The sequence below is a fragment of the Sparassis crispa genome, assembly GCF_003851025.1.
Source record: "Sparassis crispa DNA, contig_000018F, whole genome shotgun sequence".
Taxonomy (NCBI): Eukaryota; Fungi; Basidiomycota; class Agaricomycetes; order Polyporales; family Sparassidaceae; genus Sparassis; species Sparassis crispa.
Window position 1 is genome coordinate 152,319 of NW_020939765.1, and position 17,460 is coordinate 169,778.

Here is a 17,460-nt window from a genome sequence, read left to right on the forward strand (position 1 = left end):
ATCATTTCCTATCATGTCCCATTCGCAGGAGAGCTTCATGTTTACGGTGGGGAAGCTAGGTTCGTAAATTAATCGATTATGAAGGTGCGCGAAGTAACGTCAACTTGCAGATGCTGGGATGGCTGTAAGCTTCAAGTTGCACATCGATAGACTGCATTGAAAATACACCGCAAAATAGATTCTGCTCGGAGAACGTGCACATCTCATCGAATTCCCTTCCTTGTTGCTGCCACCCGGCGCAACTACAGGATCTATTGTCAACATTTCTGTGACACAGAACATCAAGGAAGAGAAGAAGCGAGATGCGGAATTTTGGAATCTGCAAAATGATATTCTCTCTATATACGGCACGACGTCTCCGGAGCATCCCAAGTTAGAAGTGAGTGCTTCGCTTTTCTACTACATTTGTGACTGGACTTGGTCCAGGTTCGGAACGTTACTCAAACCTCCGTTACGCTCGAATGGCCGCAACTCCAACTCGCCACGGCTAAGCTACGCTCACTGGATATCTACCGTAATCGCCAACGTCTTGCCGCTATTCCTTCGCCGCTCACAAACACATCCACGAAATTGTCCGGCTTACAACTCGACACCGAATATACCTTCCAGCTTATTCTGCGCACCACGGCAGGCACATTCCCATCGAATCTCCTCCGCCTTCGCACGCACATGATGACTGACACATCCGGCATCTCCGTGTGCTTCGGAAACGTGCAGGATGCCGTGCTACTGGAGAATGCGAAGATGGCCTTACGGGAGATGGGGGCAAAATGGAGTGACAAGATACAAATCGATACCACTCACTTCGTGTGTACAACGCCCGCGGCTACACCCGACGGTTCACAGGCAACAGGTGGCATAACGACTGCTCCAGGCGTAGAGTACCAGAAAGCGCTCCAACTCAGTATACCCGTCGTCCAGCCGCACTGGATTCTTGCCTGCCATACGGAAAAAAAGTGCGTACTCGGTCCATGCTCTTCCTCTTCTTTCTCTCACAAGTGTGCAGGATGATGCCCATACATTCATACTACCTCGGCAAGGAGATCGGTTCAAAGACATCATTCTCCCGCCACCAGTCAATGTCGCAAGCGAATTTGTCCTCGCCTTCGCGGGACTCTGTATCACCCACGAAACATGCCGTGAGTCGCCAATCGATGCCACCGCAGCAGCGCCCAACGCCAACTTCGCCAACCTCGAGCTTCGTTCACCAGTCCGCAAAGCGCGGCACGCCCGAGTCCCCGGCGTTCGCGCCGATGCCGGAGGAGCAAGGTGAGGAGTCGTTCGAGGGGCAACAGCACGAAGTTCGGCGCCCAACGCATGTGCGCACGGGCACGATGAGCAAGAACTTCCGCTTTCCGTCGTCTGCCCCGCACGAAGCAGGGTCTCTACCTGCTAACCCGCTCCCCCCTGCTTCAGCGTCTCCGCCGAAGGATGACGCGCCCACGCCGGCACCTTTGGTCGCACCGGCCCCTGCGCAAGCGGTAGACGTGGAGGATGCCGGTCTTGCTGCAGTGGGCGTGGTTGGCCCGTCGAGTGTCGAAGTCCCGCCCCCACCTCCGGTAGATAAGGAGCCGATGAGCAGCCAATCTGTGGATGACGAAGTTGGAGAGACGGAGGAGATATCGTTGAATTAGTTATTCACCCTCGTTGCTTTTAGGAGTCTCTATTTATTGCCCTCTTACTTCTCCTCCTGCATCCTAATGGTACATCCACAAACCGATGAATAAATCGTAACGTCGGGTGAACCAGAGATATATATTACGGCGGATTGTAAGTGCGACTGATGTATTAAAAGGAGATCCATAACAACTGGAAGGCAGCAAAACGATCGAGCTAGAGGTCAAACCGACACGAGAAACCATTAATACGCAAGGTCCACACACTTCCCCTCCCACTTGTCCCACTCGGCCAGGGCGCCTTCGACGATAAAATGAGCGACGTCCTGTCGCGAGATCGTATACCCTCCGAGATCATGCTCTGCCGCCTTATAGGGTGGCTTATCGTCCTTCTGCCTATCCCCCTTGCACGACTCTCCCATAAGCAAGGCCGGGCGCAGCACCACAACGTGCTTCAATTCGCCCTCCGCGGGGAGGCCGGGCAGACTAGTCCAGTCTGCACTAAGGATTGCTGCGCGAGGCTCCTGGTCTATCCACGGTCGCCTGGCACAGTACGCGAGCACGCGTTCGAGGCCGAGTTTGTCCTTGTGCGGGCCATCCAGGAAGAATCCGTAGAGCGGCTTCAGCACGAAGGGGAGGTTGCCGTGCGAGGCGCGCGTGATGCCTGTGGACGACACGGCGATAATACGGGGCTGCGTGGCCGGGGCGCGCTGCTCCACAGGGATAGTGCAAAGGACGTTGAGCAGCGTATGCGTGCAGATGTTCGGCGGGTCGAGCAAGAAGCCCTTCGAGAAGCTGAAATGCGGGATCCCACCTGCGGGAAGTAAGTGTCTGGATAGGGGGGTCGGGACGGCATGCGTACCGATGGTAAATAACAGCGTGTCGACGTTCTGTCCGCCTTCGCGGGCTGTCTCCCAGCCGTGTTGCACGTCTGCAACGTTCAGCGCGTCTCCCTTGACAATGCGCGCCTTGCCTGATGTGACATATTTCTGGATAAGCTCGTCGTCGTCGAAGACTGCAGGGTTGCGCATGAGGAATGTCACGGTTGCCCCTTTACCTATTCAGCAGATCAGACGCATTCTGAACGGAAAGTAAACAACTAACGGAGCAGCCTGACAGCAGAATAGTACCCAATGTTCTTCGAGGCTCCAAGGGCGTAGACGTTCATGGTGGTTGACTTGAATGAAAGAAGGGGTAAGCGGGACGTGTACTAGTTAGTAGTCGATCGATCTGCGAGAACTGATTTTATACTGCCATCCTGAGTGCTAACGATCACTTTCGTAACATATGTCATAGCGCCAACGGATAGCACAGCCCTGTGATCTGGATGTCAACACTGCGCTACTGCGAGAGAACTGCGGGGACGACGCGGCTGTACATGCCGCCCATGGACGCGCACACCTGTCGGAGAAATTCACCACTGCTAGCAGCTACGCTCGGGACTGCGCTCATGATAATGCCGGTTCGCAATTTCATGAACGAATGTTCAGCGCCACGGCAAGCAAGAAGGGTCAAGAGAGAGTCACGACGTACATCGTACCTCAGATACTAGCTAGCTGACCGCGATACCGGATAACGTACGTGAGCTCCACAAAGTTGACAAGTCCGCCTTCCAGGTCTACGTCAGCGATGGCATTGCTGGAAGAAATGACGAAGCAGTGTTCTACTTTCCGTCTGTTCAAAACACACTGACGGGACAAATTATACAGATATACGCCATGCAGTGCACGCATTTCTCTTGGCATGCGCCCAGCGGGCGCGGACTTTCGACATTTCCGACACCACATTCGTGCCTGATCAGACGTTCTATTCAGCGCGTACTAAGGCAAGCTTTCCTAATGATGTGACTCCTTCGCAATCTGTGCCGCGTAGGGGTTACGAGGATCCTTTGCATACGTCTCCGCTGCGGAAGGCAGTATCGTCAGTCATGCATACATACGTGGCTGCCACGCAGGCAGAGAACACTCACACTTCACACCCGCATCCTGCGCCAGCGACACCAGGTAGAACGTAATGGATCCGGCCGCGATGAAAGGCCACAAGGGCCGGGCAACCTAGAGAGCGATGGTGGGTTAGCGGACGCAGACATTACGGTGAGAAGAACATGCAGGAGTTGGCCACTTGCGAAGACCCAGGAAGCTCATGGTAATGTACTGGACAAGTCAAAGACGCTCAGTATACGGGAAACCTCCGCCAGTTCGATGGGGCAGTGAGCGCACCTCTGAATATGGTGTCGGTGTCGAAGAAACTGGTGCGGTTGGGCAAGAGGCGGTCTGCGATAACAACCGTATTATCGGGGTTTCAACAGCAGAGTAAGAAGCTTCTGTCTTTCTTACTCTCTTACAAATTACGTAGAAGCCTTCCGGGGACATCCGGCTTCGGTTCCCGCGAGATCTTAGGCCAGATCGGATGCACCAAAGGCCTCCTCCCGTGCGAGATCTCCTTGCAATGTACTTGGACACCAAGAGGAATGTTACTTAGGATACTTGGGTAGATTTTGGTACTTTTTGAACCCCCATGAGCGCTCAGGATGTTGCCCAAGAAATTTGGACTTTGAGTGGGTTTCACACCTTTCCAGCCCTCAGAAACCGTCCAGTTGAAGCCGGTCTCTGATGATTTTATAAGAATAGCTCACATAGTACAACTGCATGTAGAAAAAAACTCTGAGGCAAAATGTGCAAAAATGAATGAGAAAAAGCTAAATGACTCAAGGAGTGATAGTGCCTCCGAGTCAGGGACCGGTAGATGACCGTAACTCAACTAAACAGTCCGTATATTTGAGGACCGCGACACAACCATAGTCTATGGAAAATTTGCCGCAACGCCAATCAACCCTAAACGTACTTATGAGTGTGATCTTACAACACTCTTAAGAGGTCGAGAGCATGTATGAGCATATAGTATGCACATTGCACGAGGAACAATGAGGTGGGCTGATCCATGTCCTCCACCTCCGAAGGAGAATGCACTTCCCGCATCCAGAACGGGCCTAGAGGAAAGTGTTCGTGTTTGTGTTGTGCCACGAAAATTCGCGGAATCACATCATGGGGTGTGGTAGTCCAAATGCCCAATACGCCAAATGTTGATCTGATTCCACCAACTTGGACAAGCTACTTATAAGATCGCACAAATGTAGGTGTTCAACATCATCTTTGTTGTGCGCAGGCGGAAAGCAGGACCGAACGGTGAGACGCACCTCCAAATGGCATCACCATGTCCTCCTGAATTCTATTGAGCGGACCGTCAGATTGTGGATAGCTCGACAACGAGACACAAACTCACAAAATGCCACTGTATCTGGTTGTCAGACGTTACTCTGATCCAACCGACAATCGTCGCCATATCATTGACCTCCCCGGCGATCGCGATGATGGGACGACCAGGACGATCTGGCTCTGGCTGTGTGCCGATGACACGCAACTTGACATTGACGGTGCGGAAGACAAGCGGAAGACAGCGGAAGACATCGTTGAAGCGGATCGTCATCAGACATCTGGCAATGCTCGCTGAACCTCGTCTCGTCGGGAAAACTATCATAACTTACGTTTGTGTTGTTGTAAACTGCAGACAAGTCAGTAAAGGAACCTCATGTATGAAAGATGGCAGCCTACGGAGAAGGACATGGTAGTCATAAAAACAGAAAGAACACACCCAAAGACCTGCCACTCTGGCCCGATCCTGCTCATGGTCGAGGTCTAGATGATGTGGGATGATACTCTGGCAATCAGGCAGACTCATTGGGAAGATCGTGAGCACGGAGGCATCCGACCCCGATCTCCACTCCGGCTCCGCCAGGACAACGTGCATGGACATGACATGGCGGATCGCCTGTAGATGTACCCAATTCACTCGTCTGCTGCCATCCATCATGAACGGATCGAAATCATCCTCGTACTTGTAGTGCCGCATGGCATATACATGCTGCTTCCTGCTCTGACTGTAATAGTCGGCACTAGTGAGACCAAAGTACGTGTGGAGGCGCGCACGAAGTTGCTTCTCTTCTTCAGAAATTTCCCAATGTTCTTCAACCAGATAATTGCCTCCGCGCAACAGAGCAGCCACCCACGCAAGATTTAGGGCGAGATCGTCGCCGAAGACACTCGGAGCCGCCGGGAGGTTACAGACAATATCAAGGGGAGTGTAAACGACTGTGCATCTTTCCTCTTCGTGACAATGACCTGGATGGCAGATAATTGTCCTGGCTCTGATGGTCCGCTGGAGCTTCGCTATCCAGTTAACCTCCGGTATCGGGTGCCCCAGCTCGTTCAAGCATCGCCGTCGGTCGTCTAACGGTTGCAATAGATATAACCTGCGCCAGTGAAGTCATAGATGATTGAATGCAAATCAGAGCAGGTTTGAGCGAGAGAGCCGATAAAGAGGGGATCGAGTTCAAGCAGGATCTGCTCTATGACCTCTGATGGTAAATCCAGTGAAGTTGGCATCGCCTTACACGCTGTATTCGTCTCTGACTAGGTAATAACTGTTTATTAGGTTGAGCCCATGTAGGATGCGACACGCACCGCCATGACTTGTTTCTGTCAATATGTATCAGGAACCAATGAAGACTTCTCTCTGAGGAAAGTCAGAATAAACCGAGCCAGATAACGCCTCTAATTTTAATGGAGAGAACATACCGGACAGAGAACGTATACCGTGAGTGGGACTGCCAGCCGGTGTCTAAGACGACGGGCTCGTCTACTGAATGGAATTTCTAATAATATTAATTTGACCATAAGTGACGAAAACTACTATCCCTCAAGTCACGCCGTTTGGCATGTCGGCGTGACAAAATCGTGACAATGCGTGATTTTCCGCCGAAAACAGAATTCAGTCAATGTTCCACCGTCCGCCGTCATTCACGTTCGCAAAAGTTTGAGATAAGCCAGTACAGACATATATCAAGAAGGTAAGCAGTGGGACTGGAGACGGGCGAGATATGCTGAGGTGCCGATGTGACCGTAGGCTTATAATAAAGATAATTTCAAAATACCTATACATCAGCAAAACCCAACTTTTTCTTACAGAGCTATTTTGACTTTTCGGTCTTACAACCCTTATTTAAGGCAATAAGTCTTCAAATAAGTGTCCATAAGTCTGATTTCAGACACTCATGTAATATGCATTAGGCCCCTTTTTGACCTTATACCCTTAAATAAGGATCATAAGTCCATTTAAGTCATTTAAGTACCCTTTTAAGTAAAAGTTGGGTTTTGCTGATGTAGGCTAAGTTAGCCTATAGGTATTTTGAAATTATCTTTACTATAGATACACGATAAATCCGGGCAGATTATTGCCGCGGTTCTCGCTAATTGACATGCACGCTTGTCGTTGACGTTCGTTGGGCTCTGTGTACACAGTTCTGAACGAGATCTGAGGTCTTAAAACCTCCACGCGTCCCTATTATATGGTACTCTCAAAGCAAAACTCACAACGGCAGTGACCAACCTTCGAACATCTTGACTTTGGGCAGGTGTAGCCACAGGACTTTGAATCTTTGGCACCTCGCTGTGCTCGGTAACTATGACGGCGCAACCTGTAGCAGCAGCTCCAGCAGTGAGTCTGCACCATAGCATACCATACGTGTTGGTCTAATATCGATAAAGTGGAAGTTCTCGTTCTTCGATGCCGCACCAGTGAAGGATGTCCATGACCTGGGAAGCTCTCCTGAAATATTCAGGGTGCGCCGTGCTTAGTAACTTGTTGAGTTTGACCAACACGCATGCGCAGAAAGCCCCAGAGATCTCTGCGGTTATTTCGACCACTGTAGGCTCCCTCGTTGCAGACATCCATGGAAGCGTGTACCAGCTCAACCGTGACTTTGAGACCACGAGGAGTTGGCTAGCGCACACCGGCGGACGCGTGACGCACATGGCCGAGCGGAAGAGCATTCTCATCACGCTAGGTGAGGAGGACTCGGCGCGCCATCCATTCCTGAAGGTATGGGATCTCGAGAATGCGGATAAGACTGGTGCGCCCACCCTCCTGCGCTCTACGAAAGTTCAGAGTGGTAACCGCCCTCATCCCGTAAGGCGACATACTTGACCAGAGTACACTTTTCTCATATACCTGCAGGTGTCTACCATAGCGCTTTCGGCTGCTCTTTCATTTCTGGCAATTGGTCTAGGTGACGGGACTGTACTACTCTACCGTCATCTCGACCAATCCATTTTCTCTGGATCAACCTCACTCACCTCCCTCCCGAAACCGCGCGTCATCCACGAGTCGCCCGCGGAACCTATTACGGGGCTCGGGTTTAAGGAGCCAGACGAGGACAACCCGAATGTGTACCTCTTCATCGTCACCACGAACCACGTGCTCACATACCAGGCATCGGGAAAGGGCAGCGGAAGTGCGCCAGCGGTAGTGGACGAGGTCGGGTGTGGGCTTGGCTGCGCGACGATGGACTGGCGCGCCAAGAACATGGTCGTGGCAAGGGATGAGGCCATCTATGTCTGCGGTATTGAAGGGCGCGGGGCGTGCTATGCATATGAAGGTGAGTTCGCGCTCCGCATAGCAACCTCGAGCTGACCCAGTACCAGGATCGAAGTCGCTGGTTCATACACACCTAAACTACATGGTCATCGTCACGCCACCATTCGTACCCACTGCGTCTGCTGCTTCTGGGACTGTACGGGATTTTGTCGCGAAAAGCAGCGCGGGAAGTGTTCCTAAGGCAGACATCACAAAAGTCACTATCTTCGATCTGGAGAACCACTTCGTGGCATACTCTGGAACGTTCACCGAAGGAGTGCGTGCAGTGATTTCAGCATGGAAGAAGATCTATGTACTCTCGAATGACGGGAAGGTGCGCATTCTTTCCATATGCGTGCAATTCAGTACCTAGATCTTCACTATAGCTTTCGTGCCTTGAGGAAATTCCGACATCTGCGAAGTTGGATATGCTCTACCGCAAGTCGCTGTACCATCTGGCGCTGAATCTTGCGGAGACGCAGCACCTGGACCAGGCGAGCGTCGCGGACATACACCGGCAATTCGGCGACCATCTATATACGAAGGGCGACTATGACGGCGCGATGCAACAATTCGTCAAGACGATCGGGAACGTCCAGCCGAGCTACGTCATCCGTAAGGTCGGTCTCGTCTCTTGCCTTCTATTCCGCGACTCACCTTCACCGATTGGTGTATACAGTTCCTGGATGCCCAGCGAATACACAACCTCGTAACGTACCTGCAGGAGCTGCATGCTCTTGGACTTGCGAACTCAGACCACACCACCCTGTTGTTGAACACATACACGAAGCTCAAAGACGTCTCGCGCCTAGACAGCTTCATCAAGCGCGAGGCACGCCGAGCTTCGGATGGTGGGAAGGACGAACTTCCGTTCGATCTCGATACCGCTATTCGGGTATGCCGTCAGGCGGGCTACTTCGAACACGCATCATATCTGGCGAAGAAGTATGAACGCCACGAGGATTATCTGCGGATACAAATTGAAGACGCAGGGAATTACAAGGATGCGCTCATGTATCTCCGACGACTCGGCACGGAAGCGGTGCGTAGGCTGCATGTGATCTTCATCGTAGTGTTTAGTCTCATGGTAGTCGCAGGCAGAAGCGAATCTGGCACGGTACGGCCGGGCCATGCTGGATAGTCTCCCCGAAGAGACTACCCAGCTCCTCATGGACATCTGCACGAGCCTCGCTCCACTTTCCATAGAGGCAGAAGAGCAACAATCCCCTGCAACTCGCCAGCCCAGTGCAGCTGCTCCCTCGTATCTCTCATATCTTGCCATAAATCGTGGCGCACCATCCGCCTCCTCTGAGACCGCCGTTCCGTCGTCAGCCTCCATGACCACTGTAAGACCGGGTGACCCAATCCCTCCCTCTCGGCGGGACTCGCTGCACGACGTGTCGCGAGTGTCCACGCCACCGCCGGGAACACCAACAACCGCAACGCCCGCAAAAGCACGCGCAACGAGCGTCAAACGACCGTCCCCTAAGCTCTATTTTGCGCATTTTGTCGACCACAGGGACCACTTCGTGCGATTCCTTGAGACCGTCGCGTTGCGCCGGTGGGGCCAGAGTACTGACGCGCCAGAGGTCGCGGTGGAGGCCGACCCAGATGCGGACGAGCAGGCGGAGAAGCGCGACCAGACCGCAGTGTGGAACACATTGCTTGAACTGTACCTTGAGCAAGCGGACGCAAACGCCGAGGCGGAGTCGGGTGGCGGGAAGGTACTGAGTGTGTTGCAAAGTACAGTGCCGTACGATCCTACGCACGCGCTCATACTTTGCTCCACGCGCTCGTTCACGCCCGGGCTCGTACTCCTGTGGGAGCGGATGGGCATGCACGAAGACGTATTGCGGTTCTGGATGGAGCGCGCTCGCGAGGGCGCCCCGGGGGCATCGGCAGAGGTTGTGCACCGTCTCGACACGTATGGCGAGGCACGGCCACAGCTGTATGCGCTCGTGCTACGCTTCCTGACGTCCACACAAGAGCTGCTTGCTGCGCACTCCGCGGACGTCCAGCGGATATTGCGACATGTGGACGAGGCGCACATCATGCACCCGCTCGGCGTTGTACAGGTGCTGAGCAGGAACGGCGTGACAAGCGTCGGGCTTGTGAAGCAGTGGCTGATCGAGCGTATCACACAAGGGCGGGACGAGGTCCAAATGGTATGTTATCTTATTGTAAACTCGTGTTGTGAGATAGCGGCGTGATGACATGGTATGATACAGGACCAGCAACTCATTAGCTCGTACAGATCAGAGACACAGGCAAAGCTGAAACAGGTCGAGGAGCTTTCAGACCCAGACCGGCCTCGCGTCTTCCATGTTACCCAATGTTCCGCATGCGGCGGGCAGCTCGACCTTCCGAGCGTGCACTTTATGTGCAACCATAGCTATCACCAACGGTTCGTGTGTCCAGTCCATCTCAACCCTGGCGATCCTGATTATATATCTCAGGTGTCTCCCTGAGCAAGACACTGAATGTCCGAATTGTGCACGGGCGCATGCACTGGTGCGCGAGATTCGCCGTAACAACGCGCGCCTCGCTGGCCAGCACGAGCTGTTCCTTTCAGAAGTGCGCGAGGGTGGATTCGCTTCGCTAGCCGCCGGATTTGCTCGGGGTTCAATGAACGTGGCGGCGTTGGATGATGTGGATGCTCTGGCATAGCAGCTGTATATTGCCATAATACCTTCCAGATATATTTTTCGTGTTTTCCTCTGGTTCTGGCTCGTTCTCATATCCATGCATGTGGGAATCCTCTTCATCAGCTAGAAAGACACAGTTTTTCGAGTTCCAGTTGCGCACGCGCACTTTGACGTGCCGAATAAGGAGCGCCGAGTGGTTGGAGCTTCCAGGAAACCCAAATATTGGGTTAAGGTTTCTCTGTGTCTACTTTCTCCTTATACGGCAAGTTCCTACCCAAATGCAGTAAGTACTTCGCGTCCGTCCTGCTGAAAGCGCCTACGTCATCATGCTTCACTTACTTCATCTACGTTCTAAACGAGCGAAACAGAGAGGGCGGAAACGGTGGGGGCAGTTCAATTTGGGGATCTCAGATCTCAGCATCTGTATATAAGGTGGTCATCCCGCCTTCGAAGGGCCCTCCATCTTTCCCCCCTTCTTCCATCATCCAACAGCTAATTGAATGCGCCTATAACCGTCGTGCGGCTCAACGCTTCTCAGTTCTACTCAGGAATAAATCTATATGATTTTCCCTATCATGCAGCCTGCTTCACTCCTTCCGACACGAGCGATATCAGCGGACGGGCATAGTAACATATTTATTCCTCATATGTATTGGACAGACTACTGTACTTGGTAATGGGGCAAGCTTCTGGATCGTCCCAGAATTATGGAATACGGTGAGCAGTATCATTCGAGTCAAACGACCCTGCGTCACTGCGATTGAGTAACCAAGGGGAACTGGTGGCGCGCATACAAGGGATGATTTCAATCGCAGACTCGAGAACAGTGCTCATAGTCGCATATCGAAATTTCAACGGTCATGAATTCTTTTGTGCACCATTTTGCATACTTACTCTCTCCGGAACGGTTGGCAGGATTCGTACGATGAATTTTACAAGCGGCACGTCATGCAGGCACGCCAACGCGTCACTTCCTAGACAGACACCTGCCGTTGTAGCCATTGTTGGTTGGACCTACTCGTACGGCATATCGACGTCATTGCGCTGCCCAAGCCCAGCTGACACTAGCACGATCCCTCACCTCGTTGCCCGCATATCGGGCCAAGCAGTCCAGACATGGTTCGGAGATGCCACAGTGTGACTGGCGGTCATAGAGAGGCTACATCGGAGTCCTAATCGACGAGTGGAGTCACCGCACTTGGCATTTGTCTACGCGTCACTGTGGACCTTACGCGGGAGAAAGGTTAGCAAGCATACAGCGTGGGCCCAGGTACGGTAGTGTGTTGGTATTGGGTGTGGAGCGGCATATGACCGACACTGCTGGCGAACAGGGATCCGAATTCCGGAAGGGCCCAATGGGTGCACGATGCATAGCGGTTCGCGGCATGAACGTTCATCCGGGCTGCTGGGATGGCCATGAGGCTTGCTGCCGCTCGATGACAGACGCGTGCAAGTTCCGGAGCTGGTTGAGATAGACTAGGACGTTAAGGGAAGAACGTTCAAGCGGGAGACCGGTACGTCCTCCGGTTGTGCAATTGTTGAGGGGATATGTACTGAAATACGAAAGGCCATGAGCGATATTCTGGGGACTTCGTTGACTTCAAGTACAGCATCGCGCTCTGCTCGCTGGAAGAGGGGAAGGCACTCTCCCGCTACCGAACGGAGTCGAATACGACACAGAGTGAAGCGGGCGAAAGCGCTTCGATACCTCAAAACATCCAACACCCTGCGCTCACCTGACCAACATGAGCAAATTGAAGAACAAACGTCACAGAGCAATCGGTCATTCTGCAATGAATGACGTCTCGGCAACTGGAAAGAAGACGGAGAGATCTGCTCACTGGCACGATCCGTCCATTCCGTTCGACCCCAGTTATGTAGCCAATCGCCATCCAAGGTGCTGCTGGCCCTCGGTGGACACTCCGGGTATGCTTGATTACGAGCCAGATTGTCGCGAGGCGTACCACCGCGCTGCGAGCTGCCGCCGGCTAGCGGCCTGATAACAGGTCATTGCTTGTAGTTCGCTCTGACATCGTGAGTAGTCAGGGGCCGTCCTCGAAGTTGATGCTGATGAAGGTGTGCTGCATGATACGTCAGATGGTGGTAGACATAGACAGAGGTATGACGGGGTGGTACGACGCACCTGCTCCGGATGTCGATACAGCACACAAGGACAAGCCAATCGCATACGCTATCGGACGGTCCAGAGCCACGAAGCGCGGGGGCTGGATTGCGCGAGACTCTGAATAGTTACCTCCGCAAATCACCATCGAGGGTAGAAGTCCTGGGCAATCGGGCGGTTCCGTAGACCGTCAGATCGAGGCGATCCCGACGCAGATTGCAGTGACGTTGTGCCTTGGTACTGTAGGGTCTTTGGTGAGTCTATCTCTATCACTTCTTGGTGTGGGGAAAATGAACGCATCGGGATTGGCTTGCGGAGAAGGTGATCCAGGCTGCTTGCTTGATTTCGGGCGCTGAAGTCGATGTGGAGCTAGAACGCGCGCCGAAATGCTTCCATGAGCAAATCATCAGTTGTGTTCAGCATCCCTCCGAGGTGAAAGGCTTGAATCTGAATGGTACGGTTCGACCGCGAGCTTCAATATTCAATCATGGTGAATGCACTCCTTGCAGCGTCGGAAATCGTACTCACCTGATACGCGGGCATAGGGACCAATGGGAGGAATGCATTTCGTCCGCTACGCTCTCCGCGGGTCCGCATCGCCACAGCGTCGAGTCTAGACCAGGCCGCCGCGCATTTTGCGGAGGTGCAAGTGTGTCGAACTACAAATTGAAAAGCCGAGGTGTTCCGGCACCGACTAGTCTAGACCGCCTCGACGCCTCGAGACAGGTATGGTGAGATCGGGGGAACTGGTATTGCTCCTATTCGAGGTGCGCAGAGTTGATGAAGACGGTGAGGAGGAATGGAGACGAGGACTTCGTTCGCAGATCAGGCCTCAGGTGCCGGTCTCATTGGGGTGAGGCGCGCGCCGTTGGAGTGAATTTCCGTCGAGAGGTGTTGGATTCAACTGCGACCCACGAGTGCCTGAGTGGGCGAGAACGTTTCTCGAGGTAATTTTGAGGGTCTAGACCGCGACCCAATCGGGAATTCAACGCTCTCGCGATGCCTGGAGCAGCGGTTGCGCGGTCTAGACCGGAGTGCGGTACGTGTCTGAAAGAGGCTGCAAAATGGAGAGAAATTGCAGAGGGATAGAAGAGGGATCGAGGAAGAGTAGAAGGCGGAGCGCGAGGAGGAGCGGTGGAGACGAAAGGGAGAAAAAAAAGCGGGGAGGAAGGAGCGAAAGCGGCAGGAGGGCCCGGGAGTCCGGCGGGGAAAGGCCGAAAACGGTCGGCGGGAGACGGCGGGGAATTTGGATACATATTAGAGGGAGCGACTGGTGTGACCGTCTAGCCTCCCTCTCCTAGATCGCCATGGAGCAGCCTGGTCAATATTCTGCTCAGCGCCAGCTTTTCCCGTCCCAGCAGCTGCCCCCGCCGTCGCAGCTCGGGCTCGCATCTTTCTCAAGAACAAACACCCTTCCGCCCATCTCCTCGAATGCGAGGTACCCTCCCCCGACATACCCCCATCCCTCTCTCTCCTCCTCCGCGCCCCAACTCCCATCCTTCCCGTCCCCCTCGTCCTCCCAGATCCCCTGGAACACACACCGAACACCTTCCTCTCGCGACGAGCTCTCCCCCTCCCTCAGACAGCCTGATCCCCGATCTTCACACCGCATGGACCGAGAGCCCCAGACAGTCGCGCCCCCGCCCCCGGAGCAGAATCACGTCAAGCACGAGGGCGAGGACGGCATGCCCTCGACCAGTGACTTTGTCAAGAAGCTTTACAAGTGAGTGATCGCATTCTGCGCACTCCGCCTGCGCTGACGACCCCGCACCAGAATGCTCGAAGACACCTCCTTCCACGATGTCGTATCCTGGGGTCCACAGGGCGACTGCTTCGTGGTCAAGGACATGAACGAGTTCACAAAGTCGATCCTGCCCCGCATGTTTAAGCATTCCAACTTCGCCAGCTTCGTGCGGCAGTTGAACAAGTATGACTTTCACAAGGTGCGTCCCTGCTCGCCCCGTGCGTGCGCCGGCGGCTTATGCGCATGCTCATTCCTCGTTTCGCGCCCGCTGATGGCTTCGATAGGTCAAAAACACGGATGATAATCAGTTCGGAGAACACGTGCGTCGCGCGCATAAGTCTGCTGCCTCAGTGCAGCTGCTGACGGCGAGTTTGCTTGAATCGTGACAGAGTTGGACATTCCGACATCCTGACTTCCGCGCCGATCGCCGCGATGCGCTCGAGAACATCAAGCGCAAGGTGCCCGCAGCGCGCAAGTCGACCGGCGGCCGAAATGGCGCGTCACCGAGTCCTACTGCGAGTTCAGCCACCGTCGAGGCGTTGCAAGCGCAAATAGAGCGCATGGCAAACGACCAGGACGAGATGGCGGTACACATCCGTAACCTCGAGGAGAACTACCAGAACGTTCTCGGAGAGATGGTCAACTTCCAGAGAAACATGGCACAACAGGACGGTCTTATGCAGAACTTAATACAGTATTTCTTGCAATTGGAGAATGGTGGGGGCCTTCCCTCCTCGTCGTAGCAAATACAAATGGCTAATGTGGATTCTGTCTTTTGTTTTCGGCGCCTCCTCTGTTCTCCATGTTTTTCTTGCCATTGCCATGCATTAATGCATTCCCCCATCTAATCCATCCATGCGTTCATTTCGTTCTGTTTCGCTGCGCGCGTTCTAGGCAAAGTTAAAGCAGAAGAGCTGTCAAATCCGGGTCAGCCTGGATTCACAGATGGAAATCCGTTCCTCCCCGCGCAAGAGGCTCAACGCATGATGGGCGCTTATCCGGATGGAGACATCGCCAGGGCCTCGCTCGCACAAATGAACGAGATCTCGCGTCGCGCAGAAGTCGCAGGGATGTCCTTCGCGACCACTTCGGGGGGCGCGGCCCCGCGCGGTCCAGGCCGGCCTTCTTCCAGCGCGTCGAGAATTATAGCCGCCGCCGCGGGCCTCGTCCCAGGCGGTGCATCCTCAGATGGCACTCCCATCCGCCCCATGAGCCGTCAAGATGTACTCGCGCGCATGGAGGAACTGCAGCGGGCCCGGCCTGCCTCCTCGCAAGGCCAGATCACGGCCCAGTCCATGTCGCAGTCCCTCTCCCAACCACAGGCCTCCTCCTCGTCCTCCTCCTTACAGATGCAGCCCACACCAGGAGGCGAGCAGCAGGACTTCGACGCGGACAGCTTCCTCATGCCCGGCGGGGACTACGGGCTCTCGCAGGGGAACCTCAGCCACGAGGGCCTGCAGATCTTTACCGTCGGGCACCTCATGCCCCGGTCCGCGCTCGACGACGACAACGGGAACTGGTCGTTCGACGGAAACGCGCTCAATGGCGTCGTTATGCCCACCCCCCAAGGTATGGGAGGCGATCCCGAGCAGGAGGGCGAGAGCGACCAGCAGCCGTTCATACCTCCGTCCGCGCCCGCAGCGGGCTTCCCCAGCGGCAGCACAGCGGGCCCCAGCAACGCTGTTGCGTCGACATCAAGACCGGCCAGTGCGCAGACGCTGCGAGTACGTCGCTCGGCGTATGTCCCTGGGTGGGCCGTCCCGCCTCGTGTGCTCCTCGTGGATGATGACGCCGTGAGTCGTCGACTGTCCAGTAAGTTCTTGCAAGTGTTCGGGTGCACGATCGATGTTGCGGTTGACGGTGTCGGCGCTGTGAACAAGATGAACCTCGAGAAATATGATCTCGTGCTCATGGTGTGTTCCCCTATCCCCCCTTTGCCTCTCTCCCCTTTTCTGACTTTTGCTCACAGGACATAGTCATGCCCAAGTTGGACGGTGTGTCCGCGACGTCGCTGATCCGCCAGTTCGACCACATGACGCCGATCATCTCGATGACGAGCAACTCGAAGCCGAATGAGGTCATCAAGTACTACTCCTCAGGGATGAACGACATCCTCCCCAAGCCGTTCACAAAAGACGGCTTGTTCGACATGCTCGAGGTGTGCTCTCCTTCCCCTCGTTCCACCTGCCGTTCATTAAATTCGCTACGCAGAAACACCTGATGCACCTCAAGGTGATCCAGACGATGTCCAAAGTACCGCGGTCGGTCGGGATCCCGCCGCTCTCGGACAGCAACTTCGACCAGGCGCTGAGTGTTGCGAGCCCGTTCGCCATCCCGTCGGGCGAGGACGACGGGAAGATCAACCCTCTGGCAGGCATGGGTCTCACGGACGAGCAGTACAGCCTGATCCTGCAGAACCTCGTCAACGGCGAGTCATTCATGGGCATCGGCCCGCTCGAGGGCGCCGGCGGCGATAAGCGACCACTGGACGACGCGCCTGACGGCCGGGACGGCAAGCGGAGCCGCTTTGAGGTCGTCGAGTAAGCGTGTGATCTCAAACTCGGTGTCGGTGTTGGCCAGCAACTGTTTCGCGGCGTTTCTGTGTCTCGTCCGTTCATTTTGTTCGTCCTCGCTTTGATGGTGCTACATCTTTCTTTCCGCTAAGTTAATTCCTTCGCTTTTTGTAGACTTTTTTCGCGATTACATGATATGCTCACCCTCGCAACGCCCTTCCCAAGCTTGTACTATAATTGTACGATGTACACAGACACGGGTACCGAGAATGAATACATGACGCATGATACACCTCGCTGCGCGTCCATCGAATGTTCTCCGTGTCCACCGTAAGGTCAGATGGCACTG

At 54.3% G+C, this 17,460-nt stretch overlaps 6 protein-coding genes across 6 annotated transcripts; 3 read left to right on the top strand and 3 right to left on the bottom strand.

Moving 5' to 3' along the window:
* Positions 1–13: 13 nt before the first annotated feature.
* On the top strand, positions 14–1,634 carry SCP_1900630 (Chitin biosynthesis protein; the record flags this gene model as incomplete). The annotated part of the gene is made up of 5 exons (XM_027765326.1): positions 14–59; positions 111–124; positions 179–379; positions 427–956; positions 1,007–1,634. The coding sequence occupies 5 exons, from the start codon at positions 14–16 to the stop codon at positions 1,632–1,634; spliced, it is 1,419 nt and encodes a 472-aa protein (XP_027621127.1).
* Positions 1,635–1,861: 227 nt separating this feature from the next.
* SCP_1900640 (hypothetical protein) lies at positions 1,862–2,784 on the bottom strand (the record flags this gene model as incomplete). Its single annotated transcript, XM_027765327.1, has 3 exons — positions 1,862–2,430; positions 2,479–2,673; positions 2,721–2,784. 3 exons carry the CDS (start codon positions 2,782–2,784, stop codon positions 1,862–1,864), a joined length of 828 nt encoding a protein of 275 aa, XP_027621128.1.
* A 667-nt stretch (positions 2,785–3,451) lies between these two features.
* Positions 3,452–3,760, bottom strand: SCP_1900650 (ATP synthase subunit J, mitochondrial; the record flags this gene model as incomplete). Its single annotated transcript, XM_027765328.1, has 3 exons — positions 3,452–3,519; positions 3,586–3,670; positions 3,725–3,760. The coding sequence occupies 3 exons, from the start codon at positions 3,758–3,760 to the stop codon at positions 3,452–3,454; spliced, it is 189 nt and encodes a 62-aa protein (XP_027621129.1).
* A 970-nt stretch (positions 3,761–4,730) lies between these two features.
* SCP_1900660 (hypothetical protein) lies at positions 4,731–5,248 on the bottom strand (the record flags this gene model as incomplete). Its single annotated transcript, XM_027765329.1, has 4 exons — positions 4,731–4,844; positions 4,899–5,109; positions 5,161–5,177; positions 5,228–5,248. The coding sequence occupies 4 exons, from the start codon at positions 5,246–5,248 to the stop codon at positions 4,731–4,733; spliced, it is 363 nt and encodes a 120-aa protein (XP_027621130.1).
* A 1,888-nt stretch (positions 5,249–7,136) lies between these two features.
* On the top strand, positions 7,137–10,754 carry SCP_1900670 (hypothetical protein; the record flags this gene model as incomplete). Its single annotated transcript, XM_027765330.1, has 10 exons — positions 7,137–7,169; positions 7,220–7,294; positions 7,344–7,640; positions 7,689–8,109; positions 8,156–8,421; positions 8,474–8,707; positions 8,767–9,129; positions 9,185–10,252; positions 10,316–10,491; positions 10,544–10,754. 10 exons carry the CDS (start codon positions 7,137–7,139, stop codon positions 10,752–10,754), a joined length of 3,144 nt encoding a protein of 1,047 aa, XP_027621131.1.
* A 3,407-nt stretch (positions 10,755–14,161) lies between these two features.
* Positions 14,162–17,142, top strand: SCP_1900680 (Transcription factor prr1; the record flags this gene model as incomplete). The annotated part of the gene is made up of 7 exons (XM_027765331.1): positions 14,162–14,577; positions 14,629–14,797; positions 14,883–14,918; positions 14,988–15,315; positions 15,493–16,511; positions 16,568–16,756; positions 16,810–17,142. 7 exons carry the CDS (start codon positions 14,162–14,164, stop codon positions 17,140–17,142), a joined length of 2,490 nt encoding a protein of 829 aa, XP_027621132.1.
* Between the last annotated feature and the right edge of the window lie 318 nt (positions 17,143–17,460).